Here is a 20644-nt window from a genome sequence, read left to right on the forward strand (position 1 = left end):
TTTTTATACAATTAATGTGTTGGTTGCGGTATTTATTACCTATGTCCTGTACAAGCATTTACAGTCAAGTGTCCCATTCTCCTTTCAATAACCCCTCTGAAGAAGATAGGGGATGAATCTGTAATTGATGATTATGCTGAGTTTTATAAAAAGAAAATTACAGTACACAAAAGGAAAGAGTTATTCTAAGCTGAACTATTTAGAAAAAAAAGATAAATATTTATTTTGTTATTTACACTGGTCAACATAAAATTTTGAACTAAAAAGTGAGTAGGTGTTCTATATAGTATTTTATATGCTGAATCTGAATATGTATTCCGAAACAACCCATCATGTAACTTTCTTAAGTTACAAGCCCTTAAATTTACTTGTTCCATCCTTCGTGGATCAAACAATACATCTAAGTTAGTACGAGAAAAACATGCAGCTTATTCACATCTAATTTATATTATGAAGTATGGTGTGACTTATATTTGATACATAACAGTTGAATGATGTCATTTCATGTCAAGCCAGACATGTATAATGTCAGTGAGTCAAGTAATGAGTAATTCAAAATGATGTTCAGTATGAGTTCAGCTCTTGGTAGGACTTGCTGTGTTCTTTAGTAGTGGTAATGGATTTATCATACAAATATAAAGATTGTTCACAAGTGATACTGTAACTTAGTGAAAGATTTTTATGATAGAACAACTTTTAGTATTATTTTATTGAAAACCAACATTTGTTAAGTTGTGCGCACGCGTGCATGTGTGTTTTTCATGCTGTATTTTATTGCAATCCATGGTGAAACAATTTTATGAAGTATTTTAAGTAATTATTAAATATTTATAAATTAAAACTTAATTATTTTTATAAATTAACTAAGTATTTCTGTAATATTTCAGTTTACTTTCATTCATTAAAACATTTTGAATTTTACAATGAATAAAAATCAGGCTTGTAAAAATTCTCTAAATACTTTTTGTTACATTTTTGGAGAACTCACCACAAAAAGTCAATAAAAAATCCAGTATCAAATCTGCTGAAAACTATTACAAACATTATTTTGAAGACCTTGGGAGACTAAGCTTGATATATGCTACATGTAGCATACAAGTGCTACTGTTAAACTAACCCAGTAGTTAAAGAGGAAGAAAAGAGTATTTGCCTTTTGGTGATTTATCTATGATTTGACGACAGCCTACTAACCATTATGATGACTGCTATTTTTACTTAACAAATGTTACTGTCTTCAATTCAAACAATGAAAGCAGTATTGCAAACCCAAATGTTCATTCAGCTATGAGACCAGTAACTTCATAAAGTTGATTTACACATTCTGACTGCTCCAACTTCTTGGAAAGAAATTTAAACTTCTCAACTTCAATAGATATTAATTATATTCCAGAAGAATCAAATACTGAACCTCACCCTCATCGCACAAGCAGAACTGGGCAACCTAATTTGTGACTTGTATTTCTCAAAACAACATGCAGAACTCTCAGGTTCACATCTTAAAGAATGGAATTTATTAAACAAGGATACTAAAATTTCAGTATATAGAAATTGAAATGAAGATTTACTGAAATGCTTTAGAAGAGATGGTTTAATTTGTTCCTGCCATGATGTTAGGGGTGTAATGTCTGAACTGGAAATTGAATATATTATTCATGATTGGCACTTATTTACAGACTCATCAAAAAGAAGCTTAAAGACAGTATTGTTGCATAACTCGGTTAAGTTTTCTTCTATACCGGTAGCACATGATATAGGAATGAAAAAACATAGGAGTATGTCAAAAAGTTTTAAAGCTATTAAGTATGAAAACTCATGGTGAATCATTGCTGACCTGAAAGCGATAGGCTTCTTCTTGGTCTCCAGAGTTGCTTTATAAAATATATGTGTTTCTTGTAATTGTGGGATAGTCAGGCTACAGACAAACACTATGCAGTTAAAGACTGGCCAAAAAAAAACAGTTTACCCGAGGATAGGAAAATGTTGTCAACATTTCCCTTGTCGAAGCAGAGCATATTATTTTACCACCTCTACACATAAAACTAGACCTGATGAAGAATTTTGTAAAAGCATTAGATAAAGATGGATTAGATACAGCTTTAAATATTTAGATGAGGTTTTGTCACAATTAAGCGAAGCTAAATTAGAAGACCTATTTTTGTTACAAAGTTAATAATTTTTATTACAATGATAAAGATTGAAAAATATTTTTCTTTTTATAACTCATCATTTAAAAAGAACTAAGTTTAAAATAGTAAAAGGTTTTTTTTTAAAAAAAATGCCAACTTTATTTTTAGAAGTGTATACACCTAATCTTCTAGGTTAACTACTTCATGTTGATAAGTTGAAGTATAAGAAAACAGAAGAATTAAAACTCCAAATTAATAAAGTTTTGAGTGGGTGTAATAATAAAAAAAAAAAACATTCAATAATATTACTTCCATGATAATTCTGATATAGCAACTATCAATTTATAAAAAAAAAATTATCAGATTTAAACCCTCCTCTTCATTAATACATAAGCTATCATGCCAAATTTCATGACTGCAGTCCTAAGATAAGACACTAAGTAATAAGACACAAACTTTTGTAATCATGAAATTGTTTTTTTTTTTCTTTAACATCAAGGGTAAAAAATATATAGGACATTCTTGTCCAGTTTAATAAAATAACTATTACTAATTACCAGAAAAAAGTAATAACACTTACCCTGCTGTTCCTTATTTATATTATTTTTAGTTTCAACATCACTACTACCACTGTTGCTATTACTATCATCCGATTTATTTATATCACTATTATTATTATTATTGTTGTTGTTATTGTTGTTGTTGTGGTTGTTGTTGTTGTTATTTAATCTATTATTTTCATCAGTATTATCATCTGAACTATGTGGTGTTGAATTATTTTGTTCCACTGAATCATTACTACTTAAAGCAGGTATTAAATCAGCTGGAGGAGCTTCATTTTCTGGAAATAAAAATGCAGGAGGCATTTCAATTCTTCTACTAGTACTAAATTGTACATTTGTTGTATTAATTGTATTTGTTGCATTATTAATCAATTCACCCGATTCACTGCTACTTGATCCTGATTCATTTGACGACGTTAGTCGTTGAATATTATAATTATTAATTCCTTCACTATTATTATTATTATTACTATTATTATTATTACTATTATTGTTATTATTACTATTATTGTTATTATTACTATTATTATTCTCTTGTAGTGTTGATGATGTTGTGTTTGTTATACTAGACGTAGTAACTGGATTGGTTGAATTATTTCCATATGAACTATTTCTTAATTTTGGCATTTCATTTAATGGTGGTTTTCTAATATTTAATGGCCTTGCTTTTATTATTTGTATAAATTCGCTTGATCGTTTCAGTGGAACTTCTTCGATCGGTGGTTCAGTCGTAGGTGGAGGAGGTGGAATGTTCGGTTCATTTGAAATCTGCGATAATGTATTATTCCCCAAATCAGAATCTGTTGTTTGGTATATCTGATTTGTTTTACTAGAATGTACATCTTGTGGTGTTACAACACCACCTCTGAAATAAAAAAAAAAAAAAGTAATTAAATAAACTTTATTAATTATGATAAATATAAGAAGTACTTTACAGTATAAAGTAAAATAAATAACAATACAAATGAAAAAACAAATGAAGTCTTCATATCTGTTTTAGCTAGAAGTATAACAACAGCTGCACAAGTTATAATGAGATAACATGTTAGTTTAAAGACTCTTCTAAATAATATATTAAGTTCAAATCTAATATGATCATTATGTGAATTTTTACAAAGATTTTTTTGACTTCTCAAGACTTTATCAGCCATCTTGTACAATTTAACCAAAATTATGTACAGTGCAAAACTATTTATTAATTTGTAATTATGAATATTCAATTGCATTTACAGTTTGGTCACTGAAGAATGTAAAAGTTATAATCACCAGTCAAAGAATGACCAAGGGATACAACAGTCTACAAGTTGACTGAATTAACCTGCAATTTTTTAGATTATCACACTGTAATAAACATTTTAAACTGTAAGAAAATAAAGAAACATACTGACTTAATCTAAGAAAGGCACCTCAACTACTTGGTGGCTTTTCTGGAAAAGTTAATACAAAATCTCCACACAGATCTTCAGATAGTCACCAATTTAAAACCTTTACCAAGAAAGCTGCAACCAGAAGAAGCCACTGACCTGATTCTATGATATCCAGGAAAGAAGGAGGGTAGTTTACAGTCATTGAACTTAGGACCAATCATTTGCATACCTAAGTAGTACCCATTTAAATTTGAAAGAGATTAACCCCTAAACTTAAATGATTGATCAGTTTATGTTCTGTATCATTCAAAAATTCATTAGCTCAGAATACAATACAAGACATTAAAAATCAGCAGTTGGTCATAATATACAGTATTTATAAGCCATTTAGTCAAGAAGTAATAATGTCAATTGAACTATATGATCAAAATTATTAGCAACACAGGTTTCAAATATTATTAAAAAGAAGTTAATTAATACTAACTATATTTTGCCATGATTCCTGCAGTATCACACAAACAGCAACCAAACTTGCAGGTTAAAACTTATAAAAATGAACTTAACTAAAAGTGAATATTACAAAAAAGTTCTCATAAAATTAATGATATAACATTTTTTAAATGTAAATTAAATACAAACCTTGTTGATAAAGACACAGCACCCCTTAATACATTAAGGGCTGAATCAACAGCATCAGCAGAGATGTCAACAATAGCAGGAGATATCACCCAAGAGCTTTTCTTGCCATCATGCATTGCCACCAATGATGATGGTAATCCATCAATTGGAACTGAATTTTTATCATTAACAGGAGATTCTGGAGGCCAATGTGTCGTTTGTCTAGGAGGAGGTGGAGGCGTAGGTTTAACTGGCACAGCTGGTTTGGGAGGCAGAGCAGGTTTTGGTGTACCTGGTGAATCAGGACTGCTAAGTGTAGAATTGCCACTCTGTGAAGATAAAGATTGCACAGATTCACCTTTTTGATCCCTTAGAATACCCTAAAATATTAAATAGTAAAAAACATTAAAAACCTAACAATCTAAGTCTGTAGAAAATTTTCATAAAAATAATAAAACAGTTTCATTAATTAATTAAAAATATTGATATTATAAACTGAACTGCTTTGTGCCATTACTACAATTATTAACCTAAAGTCTAGGTTAATGTCTTAATTAACTGTTAATTAATTAATTAATTAACTAACTGGTGGCTGCTACACAGCCACCAGATGAAGTCAGAATGGCACTCAACTGATTCTATGATATTCTGAAAAGAAGAAATCAGTAGTAATGAGCTAAAAACAGAGAAATAATGATCAACCTTTAGAGGAACTGCCAGCCACTCAAATGATAATTGTCATGTTATAAAATAAGATAAATAGAACAGACCAAAAAGAAATAACCTAAGAATTGAATACATTATATTATAATAAACAATACTAATGTAACTACAAAGTTTATCTGTAAAATTCCCAAGCTCTTTAAATTATATAAGAGATATCACTACTAATGGAACATGCAAAATACTAGTATGACCTAACAGCAACATTGGGTAGCAAACCAGTGAAAACCACAATTTAATACTTTATTTTTTTAATGAATAGCTTTCATGAGCAACAAATTAATGTGAAATTTAATTTTAAATTGGAAAATTGTTAAAACAGAAACATTTGAAATGTTAAAAACAGTATATGGAGATGATGTTTCATGGCAGATTCGAACATGCAAATAGTAGAAACATTTCAAAGTATGCTAAACTTCAACTGGTGATGATCCTTGTTCAGGTTGACTGTCAAACATTCAAAACTGATGAACTGTTGAAAAAAAAGGAATCCATCTGATCTAACCGTTGTTTTATTGTTCATAAAGGAGCTGAAGACAATCATTTCCAAAATTGTGTGCCATGAAAGTGAGATGCAAAATTCAAGTGCAAGTTGTGTTGCAGCTGCCAGATTTGTGACACCTTTTGATTGACAAGCAAAGAGAAGAGCAAACCAAGAGCTTCTGAATCAAGCTAATAAGGATGATAACTTTAAAAAGATATCATTGGCGATGAATCTGGTACTAAACAGAATACTGAAAAATTAACCATAAAATATAATTATATAATTAATAAAACATAATATACTCTAGTTTTAACCCTTTCCACTCAACTGTGGCTGCAACTCCAACAGCCTAAATATTGAGTAGCAATTCATGTCAGGTGAGACCTGCACAAAGTTTTCCATTAACATAGCTTGTGTGTCAGGGCTTCCACTGCATTATTCTTTATATTGAACTGTTGGGTTTTGAGCATGCAGTTTGTCACCCTTTTTTCTTACCAAAGTTCTAACAACATAAATTGTTATATGAGAACAAATTTGTCACATGAGAATGTTAGAGACCATCTACATGCTATACTAGATGTAAGCGAGAATGAGTTTGATAACAAAAGTATTTTCAATAGTGAAAGAATAATTATGAACCTCAGGAAAATGAAGATAGTGATGAAAACAGTGGAACTGATAGTGAACAATGTAATTGATGAAGATACAAATGATGGGACACCTTCTACTGATGGATGGAGTAAATATGATCGCCAACCTAACTTTGTAAAGCACAACTTTGCTGCTGCAAATGGATTCAAGCCATCTTATATTCCACCAAATGAGATATGTTATTTTTCCCCTGAACTCATACAAGAATACATGAAAAATTTGTATGAATATGCCAAAGAACAAATAAGAAAAATACTCCACTGAAGGAGAGAATTAATTGGAGGTAACGGATAGATGTGAATGTAAAAAATGAAGAAATTATGATATTTTTTAGTGTTATACTTGAAATTCAGGAATATTTCACTGAAGAATGGACACAAAAGTATAACACCAAAAAATATCATAACTTCTTCATTTGCTACACATTCACATCTACCCGTTACCTCCAAATATTCTCTCCTTCAGTGAAGTATTTTTTCTTATTTGTTCCTTGGCATATTCATTCAAATTTTTCATGAATAAAAGATGTATTCAGTAGAGAGAGGTTTTCCAACTTTTTGGATGTTCGATGCTGGACCTTAATCAGCAAGTAAACACTAGGGGTGCAACAATGAAAAATATGATGAACTATTTTGAAAGAAATTTAGAGAACACAACAATTCTGGGAGGAACATTTGTATTGATGAGAGTACAATTAGTTTTAAAGAGAGAGTGATATTCAAATGTTTCAATCCTAAAAAACCAACCAAATGGGGCTAGAGAGTGTGTGTGTTAGGACATAGTGTAACTTTCTATATTACATTTATTGAACCATATTATGGCTCACAAACAATGCAGACATTATGTAGATCACAAACACCACTCACAAGTTAGTTCTGCATTTATGTGATCTGGTAAATGCCACAGCAAATACTACAGGTTCCCATCTGCATATTGAGAGATTTTGTAAAAGGTTTGATCTCACTGGAGAGTTGTTGAATACACAGTACCACGTGACTGGTACCACCATCCAGCAGAATAGAAAAGACCTGCCTGACACATTTACAAAGAAGAAATTGAAAATAAAAAAGCACAAAGTTGTAAAATAGAAAGCTTGACCAAATTCTGGCATTAGCATGGAAAGACAAGCAACATGTAGTAATGCTTGGCACAACAAAACCATGCAAAATAAGAGAAGGAAGGCGAAAAACAATGTCGAACAACAGTTTAAAGCCTGTCCAATCCAGGAAGCCTGTAGTTTACAACAAACATATGGGTGGAGTTGATGTGTCAAATCAGTAGATCTTATCGTACAGCTTCATCAGGAAGTTAAAAAATGGTGGGAAAAAATGTTTTTCTGATTGATCATCACATCTGACCAAGAAGAATAGCTAAATAACAAACCACACTTAATCTACACCAATGAGAAGAGTAATAGCAAAGATTGTGTGTGCTATATGCAGTAACAGTAAGGTGAAATGAGAAGAAGGGAAACTTTTATAGCAAGACATGCACCAGAAAGCCAGGACCTGCATCCAGGGGGGTGTTTCAAGAAATATCACACCCGGAAGAAATGCAAGTAAAATACTGAAACACAGACTCACAGTAGTCATCTGCAGGATAAATTACCATATTAATGAGTTAATTTTATATCTATGTTAGTGTTCATTTTTTATAAAACAAATTTAAAACATTATGATTCAGTTACTATTTCTGACATAAAAATATGAGTGCTCAGAGTAGAAAAGGTAAAAATAATAAGAGTGAAGTTGCCCTGCTCATTTATTTACAAAATTATATAGAAAGATTTATGATAAAAACCTAATTTAAAGTTTATGGAACATAGCTCTATAAAAAAACTCATCAATTCAAGGCAGAAACTCATAAAATTCAAAAAACTTAAATATAAGAAAGATATGGAAATCCAGAAATTAATAACTGTTAGTTAATTAAGTTAGTAAATATATAAACAATTGACAATTGTAAATTTACAATATGTGTTATATTATAAAAAAGTAAAAGGTTTATTAAAATATGCTAAAATAAAAAAAAAGTAAAATAGAAATGAATTAAGAAGTTTATCAACATTCAGTAAAATGATTGATATCTTAAATGACAAAACATTTTTTGAAGCGAGACAAAGTAAAGAGATTAATCCAATAACATGTTCTAAGAAAGTCATAGTCCCGGTTTTCATGAAGAGAAAGTGAGCTACAAAGTAAAGAAGGAATCTTAATAACACAATAACAATAATTGTAAAAACAATAATTACATGTGAAGCAGAAGAGAGTATCTGTGGTTGTACAGGATGAACCTTTGTTGATGATGTTTGGTAAATTTGTGATGAAGCTAAATCTTGAACTTGTGACACATTAGAGACTGTTGTTGCTGTTGTTAATGGAGAAGCTATTGACGTTAACTGCGTTGCAATTTTGTTATTTGATATTGAACTGTGAACATGATTGTATAATTGTTGTTGTACTGAAGTAGGTGCTACACTGCTGACTGGTTTCTAGGAAAAAAATACACATAATTAACTTACAATTTAAAAAAAATTGAAAATCCAATGGTCACAGTTCTTTAGAGAGAGGTGAGAAGATTAGAAAATGAATTGTAGCAGAAAAATTATTTTTTAACTTTAAGAGGAATTAAATTTAAAAAAAAGTTAAACTTCCATTAAAGTAACTGAAAATACTACAAAATAAAGAAATATAAATATACAATCTGTACAGCATTATATACAAACAATAAAATTATTTTAATTCGATTAAAACTTCACAACAATACAAACAGTTTACAACAGTAATCTTAAAGAGAATTGCATAACTTTAAATAAAACTACATAATTTTCCAGTAATCCAATATACCCATAAATAATTAAATTTGCTAAACTAAGAACATTGCATATAAATTAATTCTAAGATATGCATAAGTACATGAAAATACTTTCCCAAAATCTATTCCAATCATATTTAGAGCTGATGTAAACAAATGCTTTACTTAGTTAAATTTAAAAGTCCATGAATTTAATGAACATAATTGTAACATATTTCGCATAAACAACCCTTTGCAAAACACAACTATAAAATTTTCCAGTTGTTTTTGTTCTTGTTATTAATATAATTCATATTAGTGTAACCTTAAGGTATGGAACAAAGACCAAATAACAGAACGCAAAGTACTGTTGCTGATGGAATTACTCTAGCTTTGCTATCAGTATTGCTAACAGTATAGTATGTTAACCTGTTAACATACTGCATTACACAGTGTTCCAGATTTACTTAACGAATCTATGGTTCATCTAATTTTCAAAGGAGTAAAACTTAATGACACTTAACAATTATCACTCCATTTCTATATTATCTATTATATACAGCTAGAGTAACATAAAACACTCTTTCTTGCATGTTTGGGCACATGTGGAAGTGTTTATCTTACTCTAGCTTATGTCCTTAGTCAGCCAGTAACTGATTCCAAGAAAGACTGATATCTCATTAATTACAAATCAATTAATACATGACTTTGCTTTAGTTTAATGTTATTTAGTTTTAGATTCAGTTAATAATTCTTCTTTTGCAAATTAAAAGTTTTTTATAGATATTTTGTAAGCTTAATAATAAGTAAATTCTTGGATTTAAAATTGACCTGTTATCAGACTCCAGTCTGGCAGAACAACAGATTGTAAAAATAAAATATATAAATCAAATCTTATTTACACAATTTTTTTTATAAAATTTTTTTTGTTTTCAAACATGATGCTCTGCAGATATTAAGTATAGTAAAACTATTAGACTGAATGGTGATGCAATTTTTATAGAGGAAGTATCACTTTTATGTAGGACTATGCACAGCATGAGAAATTAAAAATTAAATACCTCTGTTAAATCCTAATATATTATCTTAATATTTCAAAAATTTCTTAAATGACTCCTAGCAAAATAATTACTTTTTCCATAAAAATGGTTCTATCAACACCTGAAACATCCTGGAAAATAAAAGGTAATAATGTACCTAAAAATGCCAGTGGTTGAAGATGTGCTTAATAAACCAGTTCCCATGGCCATTAAAGATATCTCTGTAAAATTTCTCTTGAATAAGACTAAATGTTGAGATTTTAATAAGTACATGATAGATCTCATTAAATAGATTTTATTATATCATTAATATAATGAAATATATTATATATATATATATATATATATATATATAAACATTAATTTCTTCTTATGCTTGCTTTTCTTAAGATAACTACACATTTATTAAATTACACCATATCATACAAAACACGTTTCACTTACAATTTTGAGTATTTTTTGAGTGCTTTATAAGAAAATTGATGCAAATTGCTAAAGCTTAAAACTGTAATTGAAATATTACAATCTTTTATATATGTATGATGGTGAAAAAATAAAGATAATTTAATATTATCTAATATTTTATTTTACATAAACAGAACAAAATCTTTTAAAGTAGAATTTCCAGTAAATTAAAAACTATTAAAACAGAACAAAATTTTAAAACCCATTCACTTTGCAGTGTTCAGGTCTTTAATAAGATATAAATATAGCAGTGGCCGTTAATAACATTTAAGTTGAAAACATACATTATTTTTATAGAATGTTTACTTTTACCAAATAGAAACAAAGAACCAAATTATTTTTATCAAATTATACAAAGAAGAGGGTTTTGGTTTGTTCAGGATAAAAAAAAAACTATTTTATCAATCGCAACAAAATTTTTACAATGTTTTTTATTATTTGATTTTATATTTTTGATAACAATTCTGGAAATATGTATAAACACTACTTTAAAGTAAAAAATAATAGTACAGAACTAAATATATCTTCCTATTAAGTTAGTTTTAAAATATTATAAAAAAATTAAAATATATAACTGTAAATAGGTGATTGCAAATGCAGGACAAAGTAAAATGAATAATAATTTGCAAGTTATAAAATGAGACCAGTTCACTGATTATTGATAGTATTAAAATTGGAGAGCAAACTGTTATTGACGATTAAGAATAACAATATGCACATGGTGATGAAACAATTTTATTATCATTGACAAATCTTTGACAATATGGTGATAAATTTATAGATAATTTAATTTAATTAAATTTTTAAAAACTTCGGTTTTTTTAATTTTAAGTTTATTTTTGAATCACTTAATCGTAATAGTTCATTTCCACCAATAAACTAAATAAATTAAAGAATATTTAATCTTTTTTTTTACAATCCCCATTTACAAGAAACTGTACCTCCTTTAGTAGAAACTTGCCAGAATGGATATTTTTTTTGAAACCCCAATGAATTCTACTTTAGAAAGATTTTATTGTATAAACATAATCATATTTTTTAATTTAAAATTATTAAAAATAAACGCATTAATCAACCTTTGTTACATTAATAATAAGCTTAAGCATTAGCAATCAAATTCTTAAAAAAAAATCCCAACATATGCTCACCTGTTTCAATTCAATTGTAAGAGGCGTTGAAGGTAAAATGAAGATAGGATTAATTAAAGTATTTTCATTCATCAACGAAGGAGTAAACATAGATGAATTTATTGAAGCTGATACTGTAGCAGCAGGTTCAGTAGTAGTAGCAGTCACAATAACAAGATTTTGATTACAAGGGACAGTATAACAAGACAAAGAAGAAGAGGAAGAAGATTTAGAGAGCCCAGAACCACAAGCAACAGGGGCAGCAGTCTAAGCATAATACAAAATTATTATAAAATAATAACTCTAAGTATACTTATTATTATTATTATTAAATACTTATATAAAACAGAATTTACAAAAAAATGTTCTCTTAGCAAATTATGAGCATCAAAAATACCACATATAAAATAGTCAAAATAAAAAATTTCTTTTCAAACTCAAAATTTAAATTTCTTTTACTAGGCATTCATTATCAATAACTAGTTTGACTTTTTGTGCTATCCCTGACAGAACCTCAGGACAAGTCTATAGGTAGAATCATCACCTATTACAAAATTAGTTCATTCAATGGCTACTACAGAGTGAGCCAACAGCATGGAACTAAAAATACAATCAATAAAATAGATGGCTGATGACACTACTCCCATTAGCACCTACCATCTGAGAAAAATCAGATTAAGATAAGTATAATCGATGGGAAACTATCAATCCGCAGAGGGACTGACCTACACAATAATGGTAATACATCATCAGGACCTGGGCAAGTTAATAACCTGTTCTTGACGATAGAGTGCCTTACAATAGGCTAAAGCCTGATAAGAAATTACCTTGTCCAGATTAAGCCGTCTCAGTAACAAAGGTACATACACAGTTTATATGGGTATTAAAATCCAGTTAAAAGTAACATTAATATTACTTAGATTTTAACGTAAATCCTGTAAAACTAGTTTTTATAACAGCAGATTAACAATAACAATAATCGCTAACCCAGTAATTATTAAGCTATGATTAATGTGAAATACATTTGAGTTGACTAAAATGATACTTCTTAGTTTTTTAATTAACAATTGTTTGTAATTTTTTAAATTTTATTCTACAACTACTGTTAAGAATACTTGTTCAGTAATGTGTATTTGGTAATTATTAATATTTTTCACTATTTCTTCATCACTTATTAATTACAAGTAGTATAATTACTTTTTATATTATTTTCTCAGTACTTACTGAGATCTAAATCTTAGTAGAAAATCTTTTTCACGATCGTAAAAAACTTGTAACTGTTCTTTGGTTTCAAAAATCATGTATATTTATAAATTTTAAATATTTTTATAAATTTTATAGTTTGTCAACAACAATTAAAAGAATTTTTGTTAAAAATAATAATTTTTAAAAGCATACATTACACACTATAAATTCTTATTTTAAAAAAAACCTATAAGAAAGCACAACCAATCTAAAAAGCATAATAAAATTAACATTAAATGGCACCCATTAAAAAATATGTTAGAAACTGAAATTGAATATTGTTAGCCGATTACAATGTTGATGCTCAATTACAATCAAATGTTATACCAAAGAGTTAAGTAGTAAAATTAATTACTGCTATAATAAAAATATAGATTCATAATTAATTTTGTTTACACAGATAAATACATAAGAAAATTCACACTCATGAAATATAAATTTGTCATACCAAACCAATATTAAAACATTTTTTCAACATGCAAATAAGGTTTTATCAGAATCAACATACAGAATTCTTTAGAATTTTTCTTTAATTTTTTAACCCTTTGTTCAATATCTTTTTGTAATTACCACCAATTACCAATATTATTTTGTGACAGATGTAACTTAAGCATTTAAATCTAGTTAAAAAAATTATAATTCTAGCCACTAACTAGATTTTATCAGAAAACTGCAACAGAAACACAATGCCTGTATAGAAACAATGTTTGATAATAAATTGCTAATTTTATTTTTATTTCTGTGAAATATATATAAAATTAGTGAACAGAAAAATTTTGTACTTTTCTCTTCTTTCTATTAATGCATAATTAAAAAGCAATCGCCAATTAAAAGATAGCTATAATATTACACAATCACCTCCTTGATACTGTAACATTATTATGTATAACATGCTACAATATACCAAATATAAAAACAGATTAAATTAATGAAAAATAAGAAAGTACAGCTTAACCTTAAAAGGTCATTTCATGCAACACCCAAATAGGAAATGAAGTCCCTGTACAAATCCATAGCTAGAGTTTTACCACTACCTCACTTCACTAATGAAATAAGTGCTCTTCTGACTAAAAACTCTGGGAACTTGCAGTCAGAGCAGTGTTATACCCAGCCTAATGTTATAGTACCAATCCAGGAAAAGTGGGAATCCAGAGCAGATAATAACCTACTCAAAGGATATAAATTTCATGGGAGAATAGAATATAAAATAGTCAGCAAAGAATTGCGTAACTTATCTATGATGGTGTTACCATGACAGATCTTTTAATTATGACACATCAATATTAATGACTTAATTATCCAATATTCAGAGTATAATTTTGAAAAAGATGAATTGTTATCATTAATTTCATGACATTTAAATATAATTTCTGATTATAATTTATGATTATAAATATAATTTAAAAATCAAAACTTAGTAAAAAAAAAAAATTGATCCTTCTCAACAGCAACTTCATATTACATTTTTGATAATAAATAAGGCATAAGAAATTAATTTAAATCATGGATTCCATTCAGATCCTAATTTGTTTGGTGTTTAAAAGTTTTATTTGTAGGAGTAATTATTTACTATAATTAGTAGGCCAAATTTGGTGTAATGTTATTCAACAAAGGTAAAAAAAAAAGATAGTTTACACAAAAAGAAAGTTAGGGGTACTGGAATATCCCCCTTATCTAATGGGTAAAAAAATTAAGCCGAAGTTGGGATAAATATATAACCAAATATCTGTGCCAAATTTCAACTGTTTTTGGTCAAAAATCTTTGGATTTTCCACAACCACTACATGAAAAATAAAAAATAAAAAATGGTGTAAACTCTCTCCCCTTTTTTTAATTTTTTCCAAAACTGAATGCCATAAATGTTCCATATTTAGAAAATGTATTTAGTAATTTTCAAAGAATTTACTTTGAGCCAGTTTAGAGGTATTAATTTACATACATCCAACAGAGATTTCTATCACTTTTTTATTTTGGGCCAAGAAGATCTTGATGCAATGACATTTGCAAAAACCATGACACCCAAAATTTTGGTTGGTTGCTATACTTTTGCTTTATAGCTATGCTGCTGTAACAACAATAGAACACTAGAGCTGAGAAATAAAACTATACCTAAAAATAACTCATTTTTATGAATTTCTAAGCAAATGGAAAATCTAAGTAATGGAATTATTACTGTGAGAGGTTAAGTGATAGCAACAACTAAATAAAAATCAAAAAAGGTGAAAGAAATTTGTTGTAACACAAAAAAAACAAACCTGCGACTCACTTTTAGCCTAGAAATTACTTATTTAGTATTTATCGCAAGTACAGGAAAACTGTAATATGCCTAGTTTTAAGACTCATTTCATAAAGTAAGAGAAGTACCACAATAATCAGAATGAATTTATGATACCTATTTTCACATCATGTTAGAAACAAGAATGTTTCATAATTTAGTATAACAGATGTTCATAATACAAAGTGATCCTAACAAAGCACTATTTTTGTATTGTTTTTCCAATACCATTTGCTCTAATAATATATCTACAATTAAGTTTGTTAAGTACAAAAACGATTCATATTATAAATAGGCAAAAAATATTATCATTTCTGAACATTCAGAAATTACTCCACTAAAAAAACAAATCAAGGATTAAGTATTCAATGCTTTTATTCATCATTAAATAGCAATTTTGTAATATAAATGCTACAGTACAATTAAAAATTAAGTGTAATATAGTAAAGCTGCATCCCTTAAAACCTAATAATTCCTCAATATAGAACCCCTAATAGACTATTACCTCAGAAATTTTAAGTGTATGAAGTACAGATTAAAATGGTAATAACAAAGGCCACAATCACTTTACAGATACTGAAGTTAAAAATACTTATTGTAGTTTCCTTACAACCTGTAAGCCAATGATCATACCACTTAATGATACTCTTTTCTTCTGTATAATATTAAACAAAATAATACATAAAAAATAAAACGATCATTAAAAAATTTAATTAGTGAATGGCACATTACTTTCTAATTCCTTCTTATCTGTACTATATTTTCAACTCTCATACAAAAAGACAAATAACCATTGTAATCCTAAGTCTTGACCATTTTGAAGATTGACCCATTGATCCCATTGAATATTGACCCATTGAAGATTGACCTAAGATTGACCCATTTTGAATATCTGAAATTTAGGATTAATTTAGGTTTACTTGGGCTTTAACAAAAATAAAAAAAGACAGTGTTTCTGTAGGAAAACTCCTTCATAAATATGTACATTTATCTATCAATTTCAATTACTATTCATATTTATAAACAATTATAAGGTACGAACATTTATTAACTGAGCACATTCAAAATATCAATTCATTTTTTCAGTATTAATTACACATAATTTAAAATTAAAAATAAAGTTGCTAAGTACCCAAATTTAGCATTGTCACCTTAAATGTAAAGCTGAAGTTCGTGTTTATCTGTCTGTTGTTTGTATGTTCTCTCATCATGTCAGAACCAACCAACCTAGTGTTTTCAAATTTGCAGGATACATTCGTGTTATCCCAGGGAAAGTTTAAAGCCATAGATCAAGAGGCCCTAGTTCCCTTGGTGTTTGAAGTTGTCAATTAAAGATATAAAGAAGAAAAAATTAATAATAATTAATAATTAAAAAATAAAATAATCTCCGTCACCATGGCATGAAAATAAGTTGTGAAGTTTTCCTCGTCAAAGATACTTTAGTTGAAATGGTTACTCTGCTATTCTGTCTTTTCTAATTTAGTTCCCTTTTCAGATTTATAAACCCTAAATACTTAAGTTGTTATTAATCAGTATTATTTTCACAACCATGAGGATAATGGTCAGGTGAACAACTAGATTAAATCTTTCTTTAAGGCTTTGAAATGCACTGATAGCTAAGTTTTAATACCTCATATTTGTCTAAACCTAGTAAATAATAATTATAATTATATGTTTTCTATAATGTCCGTTAACAAACTCTGTAATAAAATTTAGGTCTAAATTTTACATTTTTTTTAAGACATCACAGAATGTCTGTTTTTAACAAGACTTTCCCCAAATTTAAAAAATCATGTTTTAACTAAAATAATACACTACTTTTCAAAGGTAGCACACCATCATCATAAGGTATAAAAAAACATAAAAAACCAATTATTAAAATAATAAATATAGATGAGTTACATCTCTATCAAAAAAAATATTTTAACTGAATTTTATTAAATTTTCTTTTTACCTTCTGGAATGAAACTTGGTGGTAATTGAATTAATAATATTAAAAAAAAAAAATGATTCTATAAAACACAATCTATATACAGAATACAACAAATTATGGATTTTTCTTGGAAAAATTTTACGTCTTCATTTTTCTCAAAATAATCAAAGAAAAGTTTTTATTTTAAAAGAGTTTCCTAGAAAAAAATATATCTTATGATAAGCTGTAATTAATAGTTTAATTTTATATTGCACAACTTCTTTAAATAAAAAATTACACATTCCAATCTAAGAAATTCAATAAACAAAATAGATTTTCCATAAAATCTTGACTATCTATAGAGAAATTAATAAATGAAGTTAATATTATTATAAATGAAATACAAAAATAAAATTCAGTCTAGTTCCTAAATATTTTACTTTCTAGTCTGGATAGTGCTACAGCTCTAGAAGGGAAAGTATTGTTTGTATTGGTCCAATTTGGGAATATGCAGATTTCACTGGATCTTGACATTTTGACACCTAAGAAATCCAAAAAACCAGATGGAAATTTTCTGAATATTATTGTTTATATGTTCGTGTGTTTGGTGTTGGTCTATAAATCACCTTATACCTCCAGAAATAATGGACTGATTTTGACAAAATTTGATCAATTACTTCTATATATGGGACACTGATGCCATTAAATTTTCAACCTAAAAGGTCAAGAGGTTGAGGTTGTAGAGCAAGGTCACCTTCAGTATCTTGCGATTTCATATAATTAAGGTCATATTTTTCTTAGGCACATTTGTTAACAATTAAAAAATAACATCTGTAAAAGAAAATTTTTAAAAGAACATATCCCCATTCCAAAAGATGCAGTTGTAGTTGTCTGCTATGTTGTAACATCACAGGTGAGTGGTAGAATTAGATAAATAATATTTAAAGTTTAAAAAAGTACCTCAGTCTGGGTAGGTCTCATAACTCAATCACTCTTTAGAATTGGTACTTGGTGCATTAAGTTTTGTAGCTACACCAGTCTGCCGACTGTACAAGCAAAATTTTTTCTATGTAAGTTGTGAAACTACATTAGTTAGGTAAATGCCGACCAATGCCGGTGTGCGCACTTTAGTTAGAATCATTGAATTAAATAAATAAAATGATAAATATTTTTAATTAATTTGTGTGCGAGCTTTAGCCACATGATGGGAGAAGTCCTACAGCTGTGTTGTCAGCTTTTTTACTTTTTTTTTGGAGCAACCATACAGCTCTAAAATAGCATAAAACAAACTTTAGTAAGATACTTGAAAAATTACTGAAGAATATTATCCATTCAATCAAAGCTTTTCTGATTACGCAAAAATGAAATTATGTGGTAACATTTATACCTAGAATTTTCTTCAAAATTCAGTAAATACAGAGATAAAACACTACTCCAATCACCCAAGCACTTCCTGAGTCTTAAGCAAGCTAACAACACACACATATACAAACAAACACATAGACATTTTGATTTATAGAATTATCCTTCATTAAGTGTAAATGTCATTATTTGGAATTGTACTTCCTCAGTCTAATTATTTCTAACAGTTATACATAAAGTTTTAACATACATACAAACAAAATATTTTTCTTTTTTTTGCCAGTTTAGATGAACCTGTAGTCAATTAATTAAAGTTTAGAACAAGCAGGATTCTACTAATATGAAACTTGGGTCAAAAAGAGCATCTAAATAAAATATTTTGACAGCAACCTCGCTTAAGTTTATTAAGTATATGAATGATGAAAAAAAAATACCTGATGAACTGCAGATGATGAACCAGCACTGCTGTTAGTAGCCAAAGATGATGTTGAAGAAGTTGTTGAAGATGTACCACCAACAGGCTGACCCCTATTCATAAGAAGACCCATTCTAAAATAAAAAAATAAACTGATACAAAATTCTTTAATAAAATGAAATACAACTTGAATCATGTTTATGTTAGAACTGGATATACAGCAAACAATTCAGTCTTTATAAATTGATATGATGCAACCTTATTTATAAGTAGTATTTAAAAAAATTATTATTCAATCAGAAAAAAAAATCATGGCCAATGAGTAAAATAATAACAATATTATTATTTCTATCATAGCAAGATAAAATTTATACAAAATCTATCATCTGCACGATAAATATATTTTTATTAGCTTTTTACTGTTTTCTTAGTTTTAATTAACACTGAAAATCAATTTTCTAAAATAATTTACTAAGATATGAAGTGATCTACTTAAATACTTATGCACCACTTTTTATTGTTTTTAATTGAATACTGTTAAAGTTTTATGTAACATACTTTTATTTATCTCATTACACTTAGATAAAAATTACATACATTCTTTACTATTTTACTATGTTTTGTAATCTTCTTTACTCTAAAACAAATAGAAATAAAATAGTGAATAAACATTTTTAAATTCAAAATTATAAACAAATCATCTACCATTCACAATTTCTTATTCATACTACAATTAAAAATATCTACCATTTTTAAAACCTAAATGTAAAAATGTTTTAGTGATATGATATTGTAAAAAGACCAGTATAATGGACCTGAGATGGATTCCTGCCAAGAAGAAAGTAGTAGAAAATACAATAATGGGAGGAATCCAGAAAGGATTAAAAAGAATCCCTTTTCTAAGGCTTACAGGTCTATTTAACAATCGTTCTTTGTAATACTGCCTGCCGACACACCTACCACAGATGTTCCATGAGAAGAATTACCAGACCAAGGTAGGAATGTATGAGAAAAATCTCTAAAGATCATTCTCATGCTTCAACTTGGGTCTGGTTCTGCAGGTAAAGAGGAAGTAGTAAAAATAATCCAGGGAAGACGAGTTGAGTTCAGTTTTTGATGAAGCGAGTATTATGCGAGGAATCTGAAGCGACATTGTATATGTTTGTATAACGTGTGAAGAGACTTCACAATAATTCCATGAGGACAGTGGGGAATGCAGGAAATTGCTTGGCGAGATACTATAGACAATTAGTGAAAGGAGTTCATAAACTATATGGTAGTTTTGTTTGTGAAAAAGGAAAGGTATTTGCAGAGAAAGAACTTTAGACTAATCTTATCTTAGTATTACAATACCAGTTGTTAGTTGTAAATGTTAGCACTCATGGTAAAGTCTTTTGTCAATGGGACTGAATTCTGGTTTTTAATATTTATGTACATGTAAATAAATTCTGAGCTTAATTTAAATTCTATGTTGTATG

The 20644-nt window shown here is 28.3% G+C and overlaps 1 protein-coding gene across 5 annotated transcripts in view; it reads right to left on the reverse strand.

Moving 5' to 3' along the window:
* The window catches only part of ASPP (Ankyrin-repeat, SH3-domain, and Proline-rich-region containing Protein), a 1120014-nt gene that overhangs the window by 18243 nt on the left and 1081127 nt on the right, over positions 1–20644 (reverse strand). For 4 of the 5 annotated variants that reach the window (XM_075377010.1, XM_075377015.1, XM_075377014.1 and 1 more), the window contains 5 exons: positions 19186–19300; positions 11979–12224; positions 8784–9023; positions 4696–5054; positions 2707–3554 (listed from right to left, as the gene is read on the reverse strand). In XM_075377010.1, coding sequence (XP_075233125.1) covers positions 2707–3554; positions 4696–5054; positions 8784–9023; positions 11979–12224; positions 19186–19300 — 1808 coding nt within the window. The remainder of the gene's footprint in view (positions 1–2706; positions 3555–4695; positions 5055–8783; positions 9024–11978; positions 12225–19185; positions 19301–20644) is intronic. The other variant, XM_075377013.1, reaches the window with a different exon arrangement.

Source organism: Lycorma delicatula, chromosome 10 (assembly GCF_047948215.1).
Source record: "Lycorma delicatula isolate Av1 chromosome 10, ASM4794821v1, whole genome shotgun sequence".
Classification (NCBI taxonomy): Eukaryota; Metazoa; Arthropoda; class Insecta; order Hemiptera; family Fulgoridae; genus Lycorma; species Lycorma delicatula.